General features: G+C 34.4%; 1 protein-coding gene across 3 annotated transcripts in view; it reads right to left on the bottom strand.

Annotated features, from left to right (window-relative positions):
* Positions 1-1,285: 1,285 nt before the first annotated feature.
* LOC138703195 (chondroadherin-like) overlaps positions 1,286-26,844 on the bottom strand; it is a 438,940-nt gene continuing 413,381 nt past the window's right edge. For all 3 annotated transcript variants that reach the window (XM_069830884.1, XM_069830885.1, XM_069830886.1), the window contains one exon: positions 1,286-10,965. In XM_069830884.1, coding sequence (XP_069686985.1) covers positions 8,914-10,956 — 2,043 coding nt within the window. In that variant the 5' untranslated portion in view covers positions 10,957-10,965 and the 3' untranslated portion in view covers positions 1,286-8,913. The remainder of the gene's footprint in view (positions 10,966-26,844) is intronic.

The following is a 26,844-nucleotide window of genomic DNA, read 5'->3' as shown; positions in this document are numbered from 1 at the left end:
CTCTGGTTGAACGTACCATCGCTCTACCAACTGAGCTACCCAGGAACTCCACCCGACACCGTCTCAATTTTCCCCCTTATATCCACACAACTCGAGTGGGCTGACAAGACGCCAGAGACCCACATCGAGTGCATATAAACTCTGTTAACTCTGTTAACGTACCTAGAGTAAGGTATATATTATGCAAGTCTAGTTTTTCAGGTAAAGCTCCCTGTAAAGCAGACTTGATTAATTTTAAGAGAAACATAATTGTTCCGGTGCCTTGTAATTATTTATTGAGTTGTTCAGTCCTTGACTTATCTTATTTTATGTTTGTGAACAATGTATGTTCAAGTCATGCACACATTAAAATTTAATACAAAATACGAGACAAACGTTTTCGCTTGTTCACATATCTTCAGGTATTTATGTTAATAACAATATATATATATATATATATATATATATATATATATTACACACACCAATAATATGACGTAACATAGTGTGTGTATCATGAACATTTTAGTTGACAAAGAAAGTTCTGGGATCTAAATCATAATATACTTACTATGTTAAAATGTATCAGCCCACATTGAAAAATATGATCAAAAAAGATCGTTAGTTAACTGTTCGTAATGTTGTTTTACAGGCATGTAAAATGGGGAATTAAAAAAAAAACAGATTTAAAATAACCTCATAGGTTACAGTGAGTGTTACATAAGTGATTACATGTAAAGTACACTTTTAAATCTTAAATGTGCAGAAATTTGATCCGAAAAAATGTAACGTCTTAAAATACCTTTGCAGAGCGAAAAGTTACATTTGTTCATAACAAATTTCTGCACATTTAAAGGACGAAACTAACATTATTTCAATCAATTATCATAATACACTGCTCTCTTAAATTGACTGAGCATATTGGAAATCAATGGTTTGGTTTTCACAAAACACGCTAGAAAAAGTTTCATATAAAAAATTTTTTTATCTCGAAAAGGGAGCAAAAACGAGTAAAATTGTATTACTCTCTTTTGTTTGAAATATCACAAAGACCAATCCCCTGAAATTAATGATATTACTTACGCTTCATTCTGCATATCTTTAAGAGAGATCAAATTTAATATATGGGTAAGAAAACAGTGCACGCGCCCTCTAATTTTTGTGTATTTTCCTGAAAGAATTTCCAAAGAAATTTTATCGTTCATGTGGCTGAAGATTCTTCTTAGATGAATGATTGACTGTAGCTGAGAATATTGTGGGTTCTACGAATTCGGGGAGTAGGTTCAACATTCAACAGAACACAATATTAATTAATCAACTTGGTGTATTATTTATTTTATAAAGAGGTTAGTTACAATATAACTTAACAATATGCAACTCAAGTAATACAGTCTATATAATTGTATGCTACATGTCTTTTATATCATCATATTTTCAAAATAATTATCGTCACACCTTTTTCCACAATAAATATTGCATATACCGAGATTGCTTGATACACTTCCTCTGAGCTGGAGCAAGAACAAATGGAAAAATCACAGCATAATACATTATAATAAGTAATTATTATCAACTAGCTAAGTATTGTGGTGAAAAGGGAGGGTCTGACAAAGCATTGTCTTCCCGGATTCACTTAACATATTTTAAAATATATTATTAACAAATATAGCTAAATAAAATCAATATTGAGTTCTGACACATAACATAGCAAGAGGTTCATAAGTTTCTATCCATTTCCATAAAACATGTAATAATGTTAATTTATTTCTGATTATCCAGCAAACATATTCACAGTAGAATATGGCTAATTATTACCATTATTTCGTCCATTTGGATAAAAATTTCATCATTGAAAAACAAAATTATTCGTGACAATTATATCAAATGAAGTTGACAAAGTGGCGAAACGACAGATAATATAGTCTAATTTCAACAAAAAATGCCATACTTCAGAGCTTTGGTATCACAGTATGAACCATTTTTTAATTTACTACTACGAACTTTTCATCAGTACATATCAATATAATGATATATGCGTACCTAGTATTGCAGTGTGTTGTATGTAGGCGCTGAAAATGTGTTTAATAAAATAAACAATGATAATAACAATAAGAAACAAGCTGTGCTGGAAAGAGTGGATGAAGTTAATTTTTTTCTTCCATCACGTTAATAATGTCAAAACAAGTGCTTATAGAAGTTTTGGCCACTCGACCGCAATTACGAGGCCGTCCAGAAAGTGATTTTTCCTGGGGAAGTTTACAGAAAAAAGAAGCACAATTTTATGGAACGATTTATTGAAACAGATACAGCAATTGTTGCCCTATTTTTCAACATATTCCCCACTGCACAATGTTATGGAAAGATTTATTGAAACAGATACAGCAATTGTTGCGCTATTTTTCAACATATTCCCCACTGGACAATGTTGTGGAAAGATTTATTGAAACAGATACAGCAATTGTGCGCTATTTTTCAACATATTCCCCACTGGACAATGTTATGGAAAGATTTATTGAAACAGATACAGCAATTGTTGCGCTATTTTTCAACATATTTCCCACTGGACAATGTTGTGGAAAGATTTATTGAAACAGATACAGCAATTGTGCGCTATTTTTCAACATATTCCCCACTGGACAATGTTATGGAAAGATTTATTGAAACAGATACAGCAATTGTTGCCCTATTTTTCAACATATTCCCCACTGGACAATGTTATGGAAAGATTTATTGAAACAGATACAGCAATTGTTGCGCTATTTTTCAACATATTCCCCACTGGACAATGTTATGGAAAGATTTATTGAAACAGATACAGCAATTGTTGCCCTATTTTTCAACATATCCCCCACTGGACAATGTTATGGAAAGATTTATTGAAACAGATACAGCAATTGTTGCGCTATTTTTCAACATATTCCCCACTGGACAATGTTGTGGAAAGATTTATTGAAACAGATACAGCAATTGTGCGCTATTTTTCAACATATTCCCCACTGGACAATGTTATGGAAAGATTTATTGAGACAGATACAGCAATTGTTGCGCTATTTTTCAACATATTCTCCACTGGACAATGTTATGGAAAGATTTATTGAAACAGATACAGCAATTGTGCGCTATTTTTCCAACATATTCCCCACAGGAATTGAGGTTTTTGTCATACCATGGAATCAATTTTTGTATCCTTGTGCCGTAGAAGTCTGCCGCCTGGGATCGGAACCAGCGTTTGACAGCCGTCTGCACCTCTCTGTTGATCCCAAGGTATGACAAATACCTCAATTGTGGTGGGGAATATGCTGAAAAATGGCGCAACAATTGCTGTATCAGTTCCAATAAATCTTTCCATGAAATTTCATAATGCATAATTTTGACTGTTCCGATATAAATTACAATTGTTTAGTTATTAATGATGGTAATGAGATTAAATACTTAGGTACAATTATTATTAATCATTTGAAATGGAATAATAATATTCATTATATATGTAATAAATTACGTAAAACATTATATTACTTTCTTGTTTTAAGAAATACTATGTTGTCAACTAACGGTTTACGTACAATTTATTTAGCATTATTTCAATCTATATTTACGTATGGTATTAGGCAATAGCTTGGGCGTGGAACTTATAAATCCAACATTTATCCGTTAATTTTACTACAGAAAATAGTATTAAAAATTATTTAATAAAGCAGAAAGATTACTCAACTGAATTGTTGTTTAAACATTTCAAAGTTTTTTCAACATTAAACAAATATATTATATTATTTTATTAAAATATTTTTACAGAAATCTTAATAACTTTGAATGGTATATACATAAATAGAGAACTAAAAATATGAATTCTCTGCATTTACGTGAACTTAAATGTAAAGCCAATGCAGCTTTTTATCATAGCATGAGTCAAGGTCCTAAATTATTGAACAAATTTTGTTCTAATATTATTTTAACCAATAATCCTCTCCAAATTAATAAAAAAAAATTGTATTTGATTTATAAGTTGGGTTTAAAGATATTTACCACTTTTTAATTTATAATTTATTTACTCTCAATTTTATTTTTGGTTGTATTGGTATCCCCTCCTGAGCACGAGTCTTACTCATTCAGGAGTGGGTTAGTTTATATTACATTAACTTGTATTCGTTTGAAATTTACTAGCACTAAAAATAAATAAGATTAAATAAAAACTGTTTTCATACTGTAAACGGCTCCAGGGAAAATCACCTTTCTGGACTGCCTCGTAATTGGGGTCGAGTGGCCAAAATTTGTATAAGCACTTGTTTTGACATTATTAACATGGTGAAAGAAAAAAATAACTTTTTTTTTATCTGCCCCATGAGAATGTTTGTTTTTTAGATATCACATTATAAAATAAATAATTATAAATTAAGTGGTATACCGTTTGTTAAAATTGTTTTCTCAAATTTTTTTTTACGCATTCTTGAGACTTTCGTTCATATTAATTTGTAGTTACAAAGCATGTTTGGAATTCCACATTCTAATATAAAATGTAGAAATATAAATAGCGAAATTATCATAATAAATATTCCATGGATTGAGATATTTAGAGATGAAATTCGCAAGTAGTGCTAAACGACTGAAAATGCTTTTACAATTTCGGTTTTAAAATTGTGAAACTTATGTCAGCAGTTAGATAAATTAATTCTTTTGCTTGAGCGAAAATATTTCATAAAACTTATTCAATTATTAGGTACTTCTAGAAAGTCTATAAATATTATGCTGGAAATGGGATATATATATAACAATATTTAATACAGAATTGATGGATAGTAATATCGTATCTCTTCTTTGAACAAACCCTCCCTTTCACCTTCTAAAAAGTGCTGAACTCTTTAGTTAAGTTTCATAAAATACAATAATTATTGCTAATTTTAATCAATTAATAAAACACGAAAAAATATACATTGGTAAAAATATTTCCACACACTGTATTCTTAGTTCATATATAAATTACTGTTTCATATAATCACATTATTGAAAAAAATCGGCACAATTATGTGATTATACATGATAGCTGTTCATTTGTTTCACATAGTTGTAATTCTTGACACCTTAGCATTATGTCTAGGCCCAAACACACGGTTTCATACTTTACAAAAATTGTGGTCATTATTTTCCGTGCAAGAAACATTTTTTTTTCGGATCACTGCATGGATATTCAAGATGTCAGTCTTCTTCATCACTTTTGAGTGGGATAATGTAGAAAAGTGTAGAGATTTAAAATCAACAATAATATATAGGGATACAGATGTCTTTTATGCCCTTATAAAATTGGAAACAATACATGACTATAAATTACACATACAGTAGTAGGTTATTTTTCAGTATGATCATTATTCTAATTTCAAATCACATGAAATTTCGACAATCAAAGCAATGTGTATATTAACCGTAAGCTGATACCATACATTACCCATCACATGCTCCTGCAGCTTATACATATTTCATTACACTGTGTTATCAGCGTTAAGACTTCTATTTGCTTTTAATAATGTTCACAGATAAATAGGTATCACAAAATTTCATATCGATAGCCTTAATTTGTATTTCTACATCTATAAAGATTGGATGTAAAATTTAAGCCAAACAGAATAATGGAATGACGCAAAATTGTGTTCAGTATTCCTTTGTAGTATAAAATTCTTTACAAATGCCACGGGAACTTAAAACATGTCTTTGGCCAAGGAGTCTCTCTCCTAAATGAGTAAAATGAAATAAATATAAACGATTTAAAATTAAATAATAAACTACCATAATTGCTTTAACTATGGGCTAAAATAATATACCAAAAATTCATGTTACACTAAAAGAAACGAATTCACTGTTGGAAGTCTTAAAATCAAGAAACTGATATAATGTAGTATTAGTACTGATCGTAACACCGAACAAATGCAATCTGTCGGTAGTCGTGTTACAGAAAAAGAAACAATAAATTCACTAATGAAATCGTGTAATAAAAACAGTTAATATATACTGTTATCATTGATCGTAATACTGAACGAAATAAGTTGTAGGTAGTCGTGTTACAGAAAAAGTGATAGTACTGATCGTAACACAGAATGAATACAATCTGTAGTTTAACGTGTTACAGAAAAAAAAAAACAAATTCAGAAACGATATCATATAATAGTGAACAGATATTAAGTATTATTAGTACTGATCGTAACATCGAACGAATGCAATGTGTAGACAGTCGTTACAGAAAAATAAACAATAAACTCAGTAATGAAATAGTATGATCAGCGAACAGACATTATGTAGTGTTAGTACTGATCGTAATACCGAACGAATGCAATCTGTCGATAGTCGTATGACAAGCAAAGAGGTATTATGTAGTGTTAGAACTGATCGTAACACCTAAATATTGCAATCTGTCGATAGTCGTATGATAAGCAAAGAGGAATTATGTAGTGTTAGAACTGATCGTAACACCTAACGAATGCAATCTGTAGATAGTCGTATGATCAGCAAAGAGATATTATGTAGTGTTAGTGCTTATGGTAACATCGAGCGAATGCAATCTGTAGATAGTCTCGTTGCATAATAAAAACAATGAATTCATGAATGAAATCGTTTGATCAACAAACATATATTGTGTAATGTTAGTATTGATCGTAACACCGAACGAATGCAGTTTGTAGATAGTCATGTTACAGAAAAGGGAACAATAAATTCCCTACGGAAATCCTATGACCAGCAAACAGGTGTTATGTAGTGTTAGTACTAACCGTAATATCGAACGAATTCAATGTGTAGATTTTCATTTTACAGAAAGGGAAAGCAAAAATTCAACTATTAAACCGTATGTTCATCAAACAGATATTGTGTAATGTTAGTAGTTATCGTAACACAGAACGAATGCAATTAGTAGATAATAGTGTTGCAGGAAAATAAATAATACATTTTCTAACGAAATTGCATTATGAGCAAACAGATATTATGTAGTGTTCAAGGATTCTCAATTTTTTGACTAAAGTGGAATACACTGATCAGGTGCGAAATTTCGTGCAGACAGATCTGTTAAAGAAGCCGAAAATAGGAGTAGCAAGAGAGAAATAGTGATCGGTTAGATAGTAGTATTCGAAAGTTACTCCGCCGCGCCGTTTCGCCAAATAGGAGTGTCAAAACCCTCGGCTCGTCGATACACAACACTTTTTTAAATTAAAATGTTCTTAACATTTCAAATAGAACATCTTCAGAAGTGTCTAGGATCACATAGCGAAGATGCAAACCTTAAATACTATCAGATATTTTTCAGTACCTCAATCGTCAGAGAGAATGGTCATTTATTGGTAGAAGCTTCATCTCTACAGGAGAGAGTAATTCTTGCGAGAGACGGTGGCGTTTGTGAAGAATTTTCCAATTGTCCGTTTGTGAATAACAATGACTTCATTCCCTATAAATATCGCCACACGAGATGAAGGATTTCATTGTCAATGAAATTGTATGTTGAGTGAAAGGTTGGTGCAATAAATAAGTTCAACAAAGATTTTAGCGAAGTACAGCTGCAAAGCGTTTGGCCAGTTAAACAGCTTTATAAATATACGTAGCTATGGTGACGTCATACAAAATGTAACTATTATTAAAAAACTAAATGTTTGCCGAGGCACATTACCCACTCCAAACAACTTACGTACAGGAAGAGTTAAAACTGGGGAAGTGTTTTGTTGGAAGTGTTCCAATGGCTAATTTATAATCTAAACACAAATACGAACAATTAAGATAGCGTTACGTTGTGTAATAACAGAAGAGTGTATAAAGAAGCTACCGATGTGTCAGGCCCATGCATCTTTACTTAATAATATTGCACAATTTATATATAAATATATATTTTATATTATTCACAAATTCGTATCTTTTTTGGCTTCATATTGCAGTAATGTTTAAGACTTCACATTTTCATCACATGTTATGCAATATGCTCATTGACGAATATACCCATCATCCATTATTATTACTTGCATGCACCATTCTCTTGTATAAACTTCATACTTGTATTTTATTCATTCTTTACACACACTTGCGCACCACTTCCCATATAGTACAAATGGTTGTAATAATAATAATGATAATAATAATAATCTCTTTAGAAATAAACCGAAAATAAAACAAATATCTACAAATATTTTCTAACTTGTAAAAGATTAAGTGGTGTTTTTTTCTACATAAGTATTGCATTATTAAACTATAATCTAGCCTCACGTTACATTTCTTCTGGCAAAGGAAACACAATATCGAAATGTTTTCTATAATGGTTTAGTTGTTCATGGTCTGTCCAAATGTAATTATATTTGGACAATGGATAGTACAAATGACTTGAAGGCGAAGTAACAAACGTGTAAATCTTATCTTGTTTTCTGCACATGGTTAGTCTTCAGTATTTCTATATTTAGTAGTGTTTACATGTTGGGAGTTGTTACAGAGCTCATGAATCTTCTAACGAGGCTTAAATAGAATATGACAAATCATAATGAAAACAAGTTAAATTATAATTTAATAATGTTAACTGAAATTAATTTATCACTGCATCCATTTATGTTCCCACAATTTGTATTTTACCAAAGCAAAAACCGGCATTAAGGCTATTATGCAATTTGGTATGATTGCTGATTTTTGAGCTCTGTTTCGTATTGACGAAGAACTCCGTAATATTAAAACTACAACAGCAGAAATTGCACAATTTTCGAGAGGCTATAATTAATTGTAGTTCTGGCTTTAGATTCCATTTGCATGTGAAATAAGAACATCACTTTCCTTTTCAATGGAATCTATTATCACTGACACTCTTTAGATCATCTTAGAAATTCCATTTCCATGTATCTAAATGTTCACATCTATATTTAATTTTGCTTTTAATATTGAAAATACAGTTTTAATCTGAATTTGTGAATCTCTCATGTTCACGGAAAGTTACACATAAACAATATGGGTTGGTTTCTGTTGCTCTCCGTTCACACTGTACTGATTCTGGTACATTCCCAGGGACCTATTGTCTGGGACCACACTGTCTTTGCTGATGGAGTCCCAAGTTGCCAGCGCGTGTTGGTGGTGGTGGTACTGCATATCATTCATCATCGGGTCCTTCGTTTTTAGCATGAAATCATCTAATCCATCCATATTATCTTTTTTCGGCATCAACATAAGCACGGCACCGTTCTGATGGTGATGATGCAGATGGTGGCTTGGAAGGTCTGTCAGAGTTTCTGGTTTCTTGCACAATTTGTCGCTTCCAAGGAACAGCAAGAAGCCACACATTACAATGAACAGCGTCAAGACGACTATGGTGACGATGATGACGGCCAGCCACGAGATATCGCATCGAACTTCCTCCTCCGGCACGTCGACTAGCAGCAGCTTCTTCACAGTCTCCGGCCCCGCGCAGCGAATGGCATCGATATCCAGGTGCAGGATCTTATTCGGCTCTTTGGTAGACGTGATAGACGCGGTCGGCGACGCGTCTGTCGGCTGGGGCAGCAAAGTCACGTTTATTCGTTCGGTCTCGTACTGCTTGCGCGCCAGGACCCACAGCCACAGCATGGAGCAATTGCAGTACAAAGGGTTGCCCGCCAGCAGAAGAGAGTCCATGTGATCCAGAGGGAAATGGGAGGCATCTAGAATCGTGAAAGAGTTACCACGGACGGAGACGTCAACAAGCAGGGGGTTACCATGGAATAGTCTTGTTGGCAGGTTGGTAAGTCCCACGTTGTACTCCATGAAGACTCGCTGGAGGTTGATGTTGTCGACGAAGGCCCTGACGTCGACCTGCTCGAGTCTCGGCAGCCTGTTCAACCTCAGGCGCCGGAGTTCGAAGAGACTTTGGAAGGCTATAGGGCCAAGACTTGTGAACTGGTTTCCACTCAGGTCCAGTTCTTTTAGGCATGTCAACTTTGACAGCTGCTGTTTTGGAACTAAAGATAAATTGTTGTAACTAACATCCAAATATTCCAACGACAACAGTCCGTCAAATGCCGCATCGTGAATGAAAGATATTACATTTGATTCGAGAGAAAGACTTTTCAAATCTCGTAAGTTTGGTATTGCGTCATCCGACACACTTTCTATTAGATTTTCGCCGAGGTTTAAAGTTCTTAATGACGGCAAACGTCTTAAAGCACCTGTTGGAACATCGAGCAGTTGGTTGTCTGATAGGTCTAGCACTTTTAGGTTAATTAGAGGATCGAAGACGCCTTCTCCGATCGTAATAATTTTATTGCTACGTAGGTACATCTCCCACAGATTTGGCGAATCCTCCCACACGCCACCTTCTAAAGATTCTATAAGGTTGCCACTGAGGTCCAGCACTTGTAGTGATCTAAGTCCACTGAAGGTGAACTTGCTGAGGTTGGTGATCTGGTTGCCGCTTGCGTTCAGGCTCACCAGCTTCTCCTGGAGCTCGAAGTTCTTAGAGCCCAGGGACGAGATGCGATTGCGCGAGACATCCAGCGCGCGGAGGTTGGAGTAGAAGCCGAGTGTGAAGTGGACGTCGCCTATGCGGTTGTCTCTCAGGTTGATGATCTTCACATCCGGGTTCAGCTGGATGGGCACGACTTCAAGAGCCGCGTCCTCGCAGGACGCCCGCAGTGTCTCGTCATTGCAGGAGCATCGCGACGGACAGAGAGCGTCGCCGCCTCCCAGGAGCAGCAGGAACAGCAACACGTGCACCAGTGCCATCGAGCTGCCCGCCACGACTCTGGGCCGACGCTTCTTCGTGCTCGCAGAGATCAGCGGCGTGCTGTGCTGCTGTCCGTAGCCCCGGAGTTTCGAGAGCCATTTCCAGCACTTCGACGCTATCTTCCTTACAATGTTCGGAGTCATCGCTGTTTGGCTGTGATTCAAACTTTTCCTTGTCATCGTCTTCCATGTTTGTGTGGTGTCTACGCCATCTGATGGAAGAAGTGGCAGACCTCCAGTCCCTTGTGACGGCTGCTCATCCTCCATGCCACGACGGAGCATTCATGGGATCTGCAACAACATAAATTATAATAACTAATCTTGATCTTGTTGTGCGATAAACATATTTCCCAGTACCAGTAGTAGTAATAATTCACACAAGGAATACATAAAACTAAGTAAATATTATGTTGTAAGAGAAAGTCAGAAAGTAATGTTCCAAATTGCACTATGCTTTGTTATGTATCGAATTTATTGAAAAGCTTTTTTACTGATTGAAGACTCAGATAGACGTGACATGTGTAAACGCAGTTTGTCTTAGAGAGACAGGAACTCTGTCTTAACTCGTTTTTTGTGTTAGTTGTAAGTCTATTAAGCTTCCCGACTTTATCGCATTGTACGAGTAAGTACCACTTTTAAATTCGTGTCTAGTGACGGATAATGTTTCTAAACATTTAATAATTTAATGCTGGAAAACCACTTTAAAAGCGATACTGTATTCAGTTTTACTATATACTTAGCTTGTATAAATTTTATGACTGTAGGAACTTACTTTCTAACCGGTTTTTTTTTTCAATAAAGTACCCACGAAATATACGCTATTTATAATTAATATACTAATTTTGTTTCAATTGTATAAAACGTAAGATTTTGATAAGTTTTTCTATGTTTTACTCGTGTTTTGTAATATTTCTTTTTAAAATACGAATTTTAAACTGTTCACGAGATATGTATTATATGCCTTTCTCGTGTTAAATTTTACCGTACCTGGTTAACATGTTTCAGCCTGTTACGGGCCATCTTCAGAACTGGTTGGTGGTCAACCAGATACGGTAAAATTTAACACGAGAAAAACATATAATACATATTCCGTGTGATATAGTGTTAAAAGTTGTGTAATCAAGATGTATATATTTACATTTTTAGGCTATCTATATTTTGAAGTACTTCTTCTTAAGTTTAGAAAATACTTAATGGCTTCATTTTCTGACATATGTAACATAACTTCGAAACACTTTCTAATCAATTGGGTTCGTTGTTTCGGTAACGATCTGGGCTAACTCTCTGTAGTCGATCCAACTTGAGAGATACGGAACTCTATAGATGATGAATGACGCACTTATGAAGATGAAGCCACTAAGTAGACCCGAAACATAGCAAAGTTTGTGTTTAAGCACATGGCTGAAGCACCAAAAATGTTAATAAAATGTATTATTTACTTTTTAAAATGTATGTATGTATGTATGTATGTATGTATGTATGTATGTATGTATGTATGTATGTATGTATGTATGTATGTGTGTGTGTGTGTGTGTGTGTGCAGACGAAGAAAAGTCATGAAGGTGATTGACTACCTACTAATGCTAACATCTAAGAAAAAATTCTTCAATTTCAATATACTACAAACATATTAGTAACAATTAGGCTACATTTCAATCTACTAAAATCTACATTTTAGAATTAGTACAAAATAACAAGGGAAATGACAGAATTGAGACGTTTTGTGGAACAAGAACTTAACGTACGTTACGCCGTTTTATCATTTACAGAGTACAGTATATTAAATCCTTAATAAAAAATCTCCCTTCAGACAAAATATTTTCCTCCAGCAAACACAGCGCTCTCTAGAAACATTTGAATGTCCTTCTGCGCAAAGCTAAAATGTTTTGATGCTCTGTATCTCAAATTCAAGATTTTGTAGCTAACTTCTTGTTACAGACAATGCCTCAGAACAAAATACAGTTCATTCAAATAAGAAAGAACTTGCAAACGATGTAACATCTCCATTTATGAAATATCAAAATTCTAGTGCCTGTAGAATATTCTATACAAACTTCAGGAGCAATTTTCATAGTACGTTTAATCAAACGTATAACTTAAAAAAGAAACAATTTGTCATTAAGAGTTCGACCAAAGAACATTAATGTGTAAATCGCAAATCTGTGCATTTTATATGTCGCATTCGGTGGTCTATTAATTACCGGCGACCTTGTTTGCCTGTGAATCTGAGATTCGCAGATTTAAACCAGAAGGAAATAATTAATATGGGTTCTTTCGGAAGGAGAATGAAGCTGGGAGTTCTGTGTCGTACATTTACGGACGTAGGAAAACCCTGTTTCTGACATACATAAGACTCGATGCAAAATTTACCGGCCATTTTTCACCATGCTTAAATTTGGAGGTAGCTAATTCATCTGTTCAGTGGACTATGTGAGCCTCCATCGGTAATGTACCCATACAACACGCCGTACTAAATGGAGCTGCAGTTAAAGAGTATTTATTACATGTTTCATGTGTCGGCAATTTCGCACAAGCCAAAATGTAGATAAGAACATTACATCAATTTGTGAAAAGAACTCAGGCTTTAACTCTAATCAGTATCAAAAAGAACTAGAAAAATTAATTCTTGGAATATAGAAATTGAAACTCGCTTTCGAGTTAAATAAAGGGGAGTCGTACAATTACTTCATTTTGATCAAAATTACATAAATCCTTGCTTACTAGATTATTTGCTGTTTAATATTTGCTTTTTATAATAAAACTAACATTTGCGCATTACTGTTATTCTTACTTAACACATATTATTCCAATTATATCGATAAATTTTATATTGAGCATAGTTTATGAAATTAATTTTCATCATTTAACTCACTAGCTAACCCAACTTCATTATAATTCTTTTAATGCATACTACTAAGATTTATTTAAAATAATCCGTCCTCAAGCGAGGTTGACCACTGGGATCAGAAATTAGGCTAACAAACATAAAAGGATAAAGAGAAATGAAACAAGTAAAATAATAATTATTCGATTTGTACATTAAAACAAAAATGTATGTGTTAACATATAAATGATAGTGTAGAATTTGAAGAGAGGCCTTCAGAATTTCCATCACAATCTTCTGAACCTCATAACAGGGAATTTTAAAAGATTTAAGGATATTATATGTAAATTTTGGTAAACAACCCCTCGCTCCAAATGGTAAGCCTGTAACATCTCAGTTGTAAAGCGAAATGCCACATTTTTCACTGAGGCATGGAAGACAAGGTACATATTTAGTTCGCTTGTCATTATTTATCTGAGTGCCTGATTCGTGTCTTGCTCAAAGCAAATCGTAGGTCTAACACCATCACTTTCTAGGTTCTTCTACTGATGGGAATTATATCGACTCTTCTATGAGAATCATCTTCAGACACACAATGAATCTCCTCATGTACTATTCATCCTCTGCTTCTTAGCAGGTTGGCAATTGCTGTACTGGCACGATGGTGTCTGTTGTTACGCAGTAGCTCTCCCTTCTTACAGAACCCCAGTACGTGGCCAAGTGTTTCAGTCTCGCTGCAGCCGGGTAGTACTGAAGATTCTGCCAGGCACAGATCTCACTGCTGTGACCTTGCAAGCCATCTTGATGACATTGATGTATTCCGAGGACGAAAGAAACTTTTTAGAAGAGATCCAGGAGTTGGCTTTGGGGCATTCTTCATATGCATAAACACCTTTGCCTTTATGTGGGAGCTGACACCATGACTGGAATGATTGTTTTTTGAGAACTTCTGTACGATGTTTCCTATAGTTTGAGGAGTGAAGCTGTTTGGAGCAATCTTCTTGAATGGAATAATATTAGTTCATGAATTAAGTTATTACAGCACTTTTCGTTTAGATTTTATCTGTTAAACATAGCATATGTATGTATTTCATCTATCGTTCCGTAGGTACATCTGACTGAAGCTTCAGTACCTACGAGATATTTAGTTACATTTACTTGTCGGCAGAGACAGAGAGATAAGTGGTAAGCTCATCGCCTCAAACGCCACCTAGTACGCAACTAAGGTATTAATTACTAGGACGCGAGACAGCAGAAATTTTAATCAAAGGCTCTAATTTATGCTTGACGGTGATCTGTTAAACGTGTCTAATTAAGTATACATATACTAGTAGTTAAAATTTAGCTCAAGGCTATTGCAATACTAGAATCTTTAGTGTATCGTAAATATTTATTTTTTAAGCATGTATTATGTCACTACTTCATTGATTAAAGATGGAGGAGTGTAAGAGAAGACCTCATGGCCTTAACTCCGCAAGCGAAAATAAGTCATTCTACATTCTACAATATTTTCCCGGTAAGATACTGATTCACTGTTTCTGATATTCGTTACTTAACAGTGAGTTCCGTAACTTTTACAAATTTAATTGAACTGATAACTTTCAAGGGTCTCCGTAAAGTTAAAGGTAGATTTATCAGCGCTGGTAAATAACAGTATACAGATAATCTCATGTTTAGTATCTTTACATATCCAGGCATAGTTACCAGTTGAAGCCCTGGGAACTCATATTTTACTTAGTTTATGCGAGGTTGTAATGGAATTGAATGGAATTTCTGGAAGTGACATTACGACCCAGCACTAAGACTTTTCAAGAACTATTACGCTAATCCTCATTGCGCATTCCCAAACCAACACCGGCTGACTACACCAAGGTTCGCTGCGTACCCAGGTTTCGAACAGGCGACCCCACTCGTCCCTAAGTCAGCCCCGTCCGTGCATCGCAAGTCGGCGTTCGGGAAATGCTAGGGTGGGTTGATGTAATTTGGGTATATAAAAAGTCTTTTTAAGTTTAGAGACACATAGCCTGTTACCATGATACAATTTTCCAGTCATTTTTCATATGTTAGTACTGTGACCTTCTAAAATGATTGTAGGGAAAACTCGGCTAATTCCACAGTAGGGTAATTCCGCAGTAGTGCATATATGATTTTACTGCGGCTTTACAATAGCGTGAACGTAAGTTTTGAGAGGCTGTCAACAGGAGGCATGTCCTCTGCAGTGCTATAGAAAAAAATCAAGGATATTGGTCGACATCTCTGTCGGCAATACAGTGAAACATCGAAAGTTGGCTGTTTTTCGTGTTTTGCAACACAGCTGTGAAGAAAGTGAGCATTGTTACATATAAATTGTTCCTTTTATGTTATTTTCATAATGTATTTCATAATTATTTACTACTGCGGAATTAGCCAAGTCCTATTGCGGATTTATCCGCACTGTTGCGGAATTACCCTAGTTGTTCTTTTTAAACTTTAATGTATGTACAATTAAATATATTTGCATTTTAATAGGTCTCTCTATCTCATTTGGTAATGAAAGGTTTCGTCCATGTCTACATACCTTGACAATATTTTTCAATAAACATTTTGATAAAAATGATAGATTTACTTATTAATATTGCGGAATTAGCCGAGTCTCCCCCATTCCATTTCTCAAGTGTGCTGGGCTCTTCTTATCATAATAATAACCCTAAGTTTAAATAAACTCAATTTGTCCCATAGATGGGAAAAATTGGACATATGTATTATTGAAGTAAAACAAGCTTTAAAGTCTATAAAATCAAATTATCCGAAACATTTATGTTAGTATATGTATCCTAGAACAGAATTCAGAGATTAGATAGACATTTAAAATTTTAATTAGATCAAAACTAGATAAAAATATTTCAGCCAATACTTGATAGGCTTATTTTGTAAATTTAAAATGTCTCCCATTATAATCAGGGACAGAAAACACTTCGGATATTTATTTGTCTTTGACCAAAACATAATTTGTGTAGCCTACATGGCACAATCTGGAACGAAAATTAAGTTAGTTACCAATTAGCCTATAATTATACCTAAATTACTCCACGTTTGTAAATTGTAATTTAGTAACAAACTATTGATATATTACTACATTTATTAAAAACATGTTCTAAACTTGTGTAATGTACACATGCATGAATTTGGTTACTGTATCACAGTTGGTTCCCCAACAATACTGCTTTGAATGTGATGTATCATTTTATACACTGATAAATAAAAATCAGTTTTTTTTACCAGGAAAAATCAGTTTGATCAACACAAATTTTTAACACTCCATGACAGGCAATTGTGAAATAGACAATATATATTAAATTGGAATCTGTTACAAGATTAGGTAAAGTTTTATTTAATAAATTGTAAGTTATACAGTAATTACCCCACTATAACCAAATTAACCCGTGTTCCCCTATGGAATGATGACAAAATTGAAAAATGTTCACGGAATGATGCAGAAGCCTAATATGGGGAAACGGGAGAACCCCGAGAAAAACCCAAACTGCGTCCTTGTCAGCCACAAATGTCACTGTTGATTTTTCAACAGTAATCTCACTAGAGGTTTTGATTTATCTACAGAAAATCAAAACTCGAGTGGGATTTAATTGACTATTACACCATTAGAAGAAAGTATATAAAGATTAGAAGTAACGAAGTACTCCAATACAATAAAATATTAATTGACTTACGAAAATACAACTGTCTTCAAATGTATTATTGTACCATCTCAACATTACAAATATTACGCTAGATGCATGCTAGATGGCAGTAATGTGTTATGATTAGCTGTTATCTTGCTATCAGTTGTGCCAACTATGGAATCTTCATTGAACTCTGTAGACGATTACCAGCAATGCCTTCTCGATCTAGATCACGATGGCAGCGTTACTAGTCAAGAAGGCTTTGTTGATTCAGTTTCATTTTTATTAAAACAGTTGCATTCCACTTCAATTATCCGAATCCCAGTAATCAACGTCACTTGACAGATGATTTTCAATAAATCTTAATATTAAACAATCTCTGATATGTGACTATTCATAGTATCATATAGAAGAAGCTATAACATTACCTAAATAATATGTACAAGTGTTAGAAAAGTTTTAATTAACGACGATGACATGAAAAATAAACCTGAATAATTTTAAAAGGAATAATTATTGAATGTACAATTTTCAAATTCGAATGTTTTAGTGGTTGGTAGTTCAGTTGATGTTATATTGGACGTGTGCGTAAAAGAAGTGGAACTCGATGTAGGCCTACATGGTGTATTCCTCATCTTATTCAGGATTTCCGAATGGTGCTCTTCATTTATTTGTAAATAGGATTTCAGGGAAGATGCATAGGTATGACCAGTGATCTTTATTAATTCTTGTTCTTGAATGCCAATGAGAGTCATATTTGAAACTGCTGTGCATCGACTGGAGTGGTTTGTAATTTTCTGTTTTTTTTTTTTTTTTTGACGTCCAGACCAGCGCAGTTTGAAATGTTGGCAAACAAAGAAACAAATGCTAGGGACGCGATAAAATTGTGCGATAAGCAGCCATGATTGGTTGAAATAGGTCATTTCGTACCGTTTTATTGGTCAAAAGTAGTATGATGTAGTAAAAGTGTAATAGTCAATGAAAAATCCCGGGTCTAACCGGGACTCGAACCCGGACCATCTGCCTAACAGGCTGAAGGTCTGAGCACTCTGCCACCGCAGGGGTTTTATCCGAGATTGGAAGCCGTGTCTCCGAAGTGGAAAGGAAACGCTTCAACCTTTCGGCTAACGGAACACCTTTTTCATATAACATGAATAATGTGCAAAATGCGTACTCTTGTACAGAGTCTGGCATGTATTGCACGCAAAACCAGTGGATGTCACAACGGCTGAGTGACGAGCGTACACTGCCTTCACGCAACGCAGAGCCTGATGAGATGCCTCGTGTCTTCTGTCATCAATTGTTACACCACTCGCTTGCTGTTGCGCTTGTCTGCAAGTTGGGTAGTTTCAGTTTTGACAAAGTGTCGATAAATATGAACTCACATCCCACGCAAAACTCAGGCACACGTGTCTCACCCGCAAGCCATGTCGATGCTAGGGACAAAATGAGATTCATGTCCTGTTTCTGGAACGACAGTTATCTCTACATACAGTACACAGTTAACTACTGTGTAACAGACTGATATGTTTAAAATGAGTTTGTGCGAGATCGTGCGTATTTGCTTGTTTTCCGCACAGAACCAATACGCGGTAAGTGTGAAATACCACATTCAGTATTCCCAACGTAACACACATAACAATTTCCCTCTTCTTACCGCTTAAGCGCGACATTCATTTTACTGCTTTAGGCTTTTAACATATTATTTTTAGAGACGTTTAACATAGTAATAATTATAAATTGGAAACTTACCACTGCAATTTCACCTAAATTGCAATGTTAATTATTGTTTTTAAATATTTGCAAAAATTAAGTAAAGTCTACTACTCCACGAAACTTATTGCATTCCTGATACAAGTAACATTAAGGAAGCCGTGAAAAAATCAACAAGATTCCAGATGCGGATGTTATTACTGCAGTATGTTATATAAATAATATTGTTAAAATATTAAAATGAAAAATAAATCATTACATAACCTTACCGTTTGTTTTAAGTTCGCATTTATAGACTGGGGGGGGGGGAAACAGACGTATATCACGCCCTGCTGGAGTATAGTAAACACAGAAAACATTTTATAGCAACAGTGTTGAAGAAAGATATTTTGGTTTTCCGAAGTTGCCGTCATTAAACAGAAACCAACATGGAGATTTCATTGCAACTAATTAGAAATTCGTCTTTCAGGTATGTAATAAACGATATTCGCACAAAATAATGTACGATACACGAGCGGTATGTTTGTTTTCATGTTCTCGGAAATTAAAAAAGCTCAACTACGTTTCGCTTTTTCAATCTTTTCCTCGACCATGAAAACGTCAACATACCGCTCTTGTAACGTATATTACTATTCCGAAACAACAGTTATCGTCATCTTCACAGTTATTAAATTGTTTTCAGGAACCTTTCATCCCGGTAATGTCATTTCCTTTTCAATAAAGTTCACAAAAAATTTCTCATCTATGCAGAAAACGATAGGAATATTGCGTCGTACTATGTTAAATCATCCCAAGCACTAAGTAAAAAAATATATATATCACATCGAGTCTGAGTCATTAGCAAGCAGCGCATTTTTGTTCCCAAAAATCGAGTAGTTTCTTATGGTAAGCTATATATATCACGTAACGTGGATGCATAAGCAGAGTAGAATTGTAAGCAGGTATGAATAGACAATACAGGCGCTCCATCGTCAATATTATATATGTAAAACAGCAAATTACGACTACATTGTGATCTGATTCTAATACTGAGTAAGTTGCATTTTCATTCATTTTATGTTAATATTACTTTCATTTATCAATGTATGTTGTATTATATTTCATTTTGATCTGTATTTTGTACATGTTATGTAAAATGTAAATTTTGTTAATTTGGTCCACACCTATGGAGTAACGGTTAGCGCGTCTGGCCGCGAAACCAGGTGGCCCTAGTTGAGTTTTTTTCCGCGGTTTTCCCTCAACCCAATGTAAGCAAATGCTGGGTAACTTTCGGTGTTGGACTCCGGACTCATTTCACCGGAATTTTTACCTTCATCTTATTCAGATGATAAATAACCTAAGATGTTGATAAAGCGTCGTAAAATAACCTACTAAAATAAAAAAAAATATTGATTTTTGTTATTATAATTATGTCCCTGTAACGTCTTGTGACGTAGGAAGAACATTTTCTTAGCTTAAACAAATTTATACTGACAGTTGTGATAAAAGATATGAATATCATATCTCTCTCTCTCTCTCTCTCTATATATATATATATATATATATATATATATACCGTATATATATATATATATATATATATATATATATATATATATATATATATATACGGTATTTCTGTTTACCGTGACGGAGCTGATTTTGTTAAATGAATTAATTGTATATATTATACTTATTAGAGAATATACAGTAAAGTGTATGTTTACCATTATGTTCTATAATATATATTATATATACTAGTTCAGTATTATCATCGATCTAATTATATTTTCTGTAATATGTAGCACTAATACTTTGTAGATCGCTAGTTTCGCAATGTTAGTGCGTTTATATGGTTAAAAAGTAGCTGGAAAGACCATTTCAATTTAGTAGGAATCCCACTTACCGTTGTCATGCTCCATTATTATTACGTACCGAACTAGGTTTTTACCAGTCGTAGCGTCCTGACGTAAGCATTTGAGATTAGAGTTTGAACCCTGAAACTCCAGGATATATATAACCGATAACTTTCCTAACTTGTTTGGGAATGAAAATACGTTGCCTGCTCATTAGTTATGATAATTTACCATCAATCTATTTACTGGTAAAAAATCCACAAGTGTATACATAGCTTTACCGTGCTGCATTTCTTCGCTAGCGTTTTTCAACCTTTTACAACATGTGGCACACTAAAGATGTGATTTAAAATCCCGCGGCACTAGACTAAATATCTAGAGTACATTTCAAACCATTCTAAAAGAGCTATAACAATAATGATTTGTGGTTTAGCTGATGGTATACCTGTTCCGGCATATATTGTATACAAGTCCCAACACATATGCAATACATGGAAAGAAAATAGCCCACAGGATGCACCATGGTGAAAAGCCTTGCTGCATTAAGGGCTTTCGCTATAACCATATTCCCCATGGGTGAATGGATGCTGGAACATTTCAAGAAATATCTACTGTAGCCTACAATTTTTCCATAGCCTATGCTAGCTATTTTGTCGAAACTACCACAAATGACAAAGAGTATGTTTCGTTTACATTTTCACATAAAGTGGATGTATTCGAGATTTAAAATTCACTTCAAACAACTTTAGTAGTTGATATTGGAAATTATATATTTTTTGGAATATAGCCTACAATTTATTTCTTTCACATGTTAAAACTATATAATTTATTACAAACTATTATATTTTTCTGTTCAAAAATAGTTTTTAAGTATGTTATGCCATATGCTAAAAGATTTTTCTTTGATATTTATCTGTAGTAATGTCACGAGAGGTCTGAGATCTCCCGATAAATCCACGAGCGAAGCAAAATGTTAATAATTGTATATTAACGAATACTTAACCTATTCAGACATTTGAAGTTGAAATACTCGTAGATGAATATCGATTATTGCAATAAAGAAATTCGATGTTATTATTAAGTAATGCCAATTGCGAAAAGCGAAATACAGGTTTAACAATGTTAATTACATGTACTGCACTTTTCTCTTATTATTATAACAAATACATTTTCATTATCTGCTGAAATCATAATTTAATTTAACAGTAACAGTGGTGACAGCTATATACCAATGCTTATGTATTCACAGCGAGACATGTTGCTACACAGTGAAGTCATCTCTGTATAGATAGGCCTAATTAAAACACGAATTTTATTACGCCATACGAAAGGCAGTTTGATCAAAGACATTATAACTATGCAAGGTCTTTGATTTTGACATGCGGTGATGTTACATAAATTTGAACGTCTATTAATTGTTTAATTTCAATACAAATGTTATAGGCTACAATTTTATAGGTTACGTTAGGCCTACCTGTGGAAGCAGGACCAATGTCAGCTGTGCCTTGTTTCGACCGTTACTTACAATGAGTGCTACACGAAAGCATTTTTATAGCTCGAAAAACGCATTCTCACTATAGTGTGTAAAGGAACTAAAGCTGCATCTACACAGTTCAATATTCCAATCGCGTATGCGTGCAATCTGGGAAGAATATTGAAAGAATCAAATTTAAAATGTACGTTCAATTAAGATGCATAAAGATTTTGTGTCTACATGCTGCGCCGTTTTGAACGTGGTCTTCACTGCGTAAATATATTAATTGATATTAAATATCAATCTTGCATTCATTGCTTTAAAGTTGAAAGAAAAGTTTAACTGTGTAGACGCATCAATTTACGGGGAAACAGTTGGCGACAACGACTAAACAAAAGAAGGACCATGCGATAAATTGATAGCGATAAATCTAGCTGCAGAAATTATCGCAAAGTCTGACTGTGATTGGTTGGAATTCAAAATTTCATTACACTTCATTGGTCGAAAATGGAATGACGTCATATAAACGAAATAGTCGCTATAAATAACTAGGTAGTAATTAATGCTTTGTACTCCATGCTTCACCAAAATATATGTACCATTATTTTAATTTTTGTAGTCACTTAAAAGTATAAACTAGAATATATAGCAGATCAAACTCACCCCACAACCCAAATCATTAAAAATAAATAAAACCGCTTTGTAAAATTTAAACTGAGGCGAGATTGATTTACCTAGCAGCTCTACATGTCTCCTGCTGCATTTTCAACACGAGTATCAAGGTCGCTCCATTCGTAGTATAAGTTTGATCGCCTTATTTATATTTTATTTTACATGGAATTCATTATCTCCGAAAGATAATATTTTTCAATATCATATTTTGAAGTATGCTCTTTCCAATGCTCATTTTATATCTGAAATTAACTGTACAGTTCTGACACAATTTAATATTATCAAATAAAATCGATCAATGTCACCCCATTCCAAGGTACTTTCTTTTTACACGATCATATATCAGCACATTAGTCTTTGTTATAATATTTATACCCCATAAAATCGAATCAAGTACACATATAAGGCCCGTAACACATTTGAAGAGTTTTCGCTAGCTAGAAATGTGTTGCGAGAAAGAGGCGAAGAGCCTTCCTCCACACACTTGGCGAGTTCTCACTATCACAGATCACACCTCGCTATGATCATCTATGCACTGCCTTCAAGCAGAAAGCATTTTTCTGATTATAGTAATCACTCGTTGGGGAAAATATTATAGGTTACGTATTTACGTATATTGTCGTACTTAAATATATAACCTGCAAGTATATTGTCGTACTTTACAAATTACGTACGAACGCTATGTTGAAACTGAGTGTTCAGATGATGAGGAAATGGAGTTACATGAACATATTTTGTTAATGAAAAGAAAAAGTAGGACTAAAATTAAAGCCAGAAATATCTGAAAATCACATTGTGTCTTACGAAAATAAGGGCAAGTTTTGGACACTGGTTTCGATTTGAATGATGATACGTTTAGGCGTTATTTCAGGTTGAATAGACCACAGTTTTTTGTCATTCATGATATGATAGAGGATTCTTTGCTAAGTTCTGATTAAAATTATGTAAACTATTAACACATATAGATACATTATTTCAAATGTTTAATTAATACTATTAAATCTCATTAAAATAAAATATAGCCCTATTTATTTTCAGCTAATCTGATATTTGTCTCCAGATTTCTTCTTTAAGTTTCGTGTTTTTATAATTTTCATCCCGTGTATCATATACTGTAAATAGGCCTACGGGTGACACATCGTACTAGTCCGATAAGTTTCTGACTGCAATTATCAGCCATCTTTTCTCATTTTCAAATAAAAACAATACAATTCATCGCCACCTGTGATATCTTTTTCTACATTCAATCGTCATAAAGAGTATAAATGTCAAACATCTTTGATAAATGTATCAAGAAAATTCGCTGAGCTACCGATTCCAGCGAGAAACTCGCGCGAAGTTTTTGCCTCGAACGAGAATCTCTTCCAGTGTGTGGATGTCCATTTGAATCCGTGTTATTAATCTTTGAACTTTCTCGCTAGCGAAAACTCTTCAAGTGTGTTACGGGCCTAACTTTACTGTTTCAGTAATTCTTTTAACATTGTTTACTTTACTATCGAAGTTATGATGTAAAACAAAATTTCGCAGTCGCAGCAGTACAAACTAAAGGGTCAATGCTGACATAGGTTTAAGTCACCGTGAGCTGGTTTGCTACGCCGTGATTGTATCACAAGCAATAAGGGACACGATAATTCGGTTTGTTGTATGGGTCTAACGAGAAGTGAGTTCGTTTTAAATTTCAGGTGCATTTTCTCGAAATGAATCTGAGTGAGTCAGGAGTTGTCCACGCAGAACTAATTCGTGTCGGCACTGGGTTTGCTTTGCTGTGATCACTGGTCTGGTCACGACGGTTTTTAGTAAGGCCGGCAGGCCGGCACAAAGAGAAATCCGGAGCTGTGTAGCGTGGCTTCTAATAGAAGGCTGCCAGGGTTATGATGAAGGAAATTAAGGCATTGGATCCCGCTAGGGGGCAGGGGGAGGGGGACCCGCACAACCGTAATTAAATAAAAGCATCTTTAAGAAGGGGGAAAAATGGGGTTGTAGAAACAGAGAATTTAGAGTTAAAAGAGGAAGAGGTCTAATAAAGGGGAAAAAATAACCAAAGAAAACTAATGAAAAGAACTTAATTGGGTTAAGAAATCTGGACGAATGGATTACACAGGGGAAATAAGGGAAAATACATATATCTGCTAGCTTTGTACAGGATGCACAAAATATACGACGTGGGTTTAACACAGATGTATTCCTTTACTTCCTCTTAAAGTGCTTTTAGAGTGAACAGGTCTAATTTTCAGAGACATTTAGTCAAGGAAATAAAAACAGAAATTTCTGCAGATAAAGTAAATATGAATATTTCACAAAATTAATGTAATCTATATGAAGTCGTTTTCTGAGGTCTAATGAAACGCAAGCTACTAATAGCACAGTCTAGTATATACAGTCACAAAGCTCAATACTTACTAAATACCCATACATAGACAGTTGAAATATGCATCCATAGATAGTTGCTAACCACCAGGATCTCTACTATCGCCTCATCACAGACCCTTTCCCCAGCAGACGATAAAATGTATTGTACTTTCGATATCGTATTGTTATGAAAAAATTAACATCTTCGTTCCACCATTGAAATGTGAAATACATAAGTTTTATATATTATTTTCATAAAGTATATATTATATTTTATAAACTCATCTCCCTGGATCTTTCGGAAGAAGGATAACTCTGACCTCTTTTTCTTACAATATTTATAGTACCACAAACTTCTCCTTGTCCCATATTATTATTCAGATTATTGTATTTTAGCCATTTACAGTTATTACATCCGATAACGAACATTTCACAGTTTACACAACTTTTCACAACAAAGCGAAATACGGCACAGTCAATGCCTTTTCGATCTACACCAGGCCGCAATGTATGTTCGGGTTTTCTACTTCAGTGTATGTAGCTCAGTGAAATATTATATTATAACTTTATTGCGTATCATTGCTAAGTTTTATTTAGTGTAATGTGTCCATAGGTTCCGTTTACATCTTGTTGTATAATATGTTGCAGAAATAATTACAAAACTGTGTTATTTTAATGTGAAGAGAATTTTACGTGTTAACATAATTTGTTCGCATCAACATTTTAAGTTTAGAATGGAAGCTATTTTGAGGTTCAATAAAAACGAATTTATATTGTGATTTTAATTTAGCACATCTACCTTCCTTAATGTAGACAGAAAATTTACCATACCACTCCTATGAAATTAGTGTACGTACGATTGTGTTACTTCGTCTCTTAGGTAGTAGATAAATACAATAATTCAGTACTCAATTGTAGTATTAAAATACAGACAAATAGAATGTGACGGGTGTCATACATGACATGTTGAATTATAATGTATAATTGCGAATATAGGAATATAAGTTAAATATAGTAAACATAACCTATAATTTCCATATGACATAACATACATATTATGTAGTGGCAGGGCATTGGAGACCACTAAAATTAGACAGAAAGGGGCAACTGGTACAGTAAACATAACCTATAATTTCAACATATCTAAATATTCGTGCGGTGCAACTGAAAATTATTGAATCGTGCATAAATGAATGTACAAGAATTTCGCAATATTTAATGGAAATAAAGGCAGGTATTACACATACGAACAACGTAATTTTTACACCAAAAATAATATTACACCTTAACTCGCAAGGAATCGTGTCTGAAGTGTCTCCTAATCATTGTTTTAGAGAAATATATGTTACTATTTATGTATTCCAATAATTTATATGGTTGATACGCCGCCCTTCGTGATCGGGTTAAGCGAGTCACATGGTCTGCCTTATGGCCTGCATTAGATCACGATGGCAGTGACACAGTCTATTGTTCCTAGTACTCACAGCGCTCCAAGCGGCTAGCAACTATTGCAAAAAATCATCCCAAGCTTCGTGACTGTATATAGTAGACTGTGCTAATAATTCGTTGAAATCCGGCCGAAGGCGATGGATTTTTAAGGGGTGGTGAAAGTATGGCTTTCTACGAAAGGGAGGCAAAATGATA

This window comes from Periplaneta americana, chromosome 7 (assembly GCF_040183065.1).
Source record: "Periplaneta americana isolate PAMFEO1 chromosome 7, P.americana_PAMFEO1_priV1, whole genome shotgun sequence".
Classification (NCBI taxonomy): Eukaryota; Metazoa; Arthropoda; class Insecta; order Blattodea; family Blattidae; genus Periplaneta; species Periplaneta americana.
Note: the sequence above shows the minus strand (reverse complement) of the source record. Positions and strands in the feature narration are given on the sequence as shown.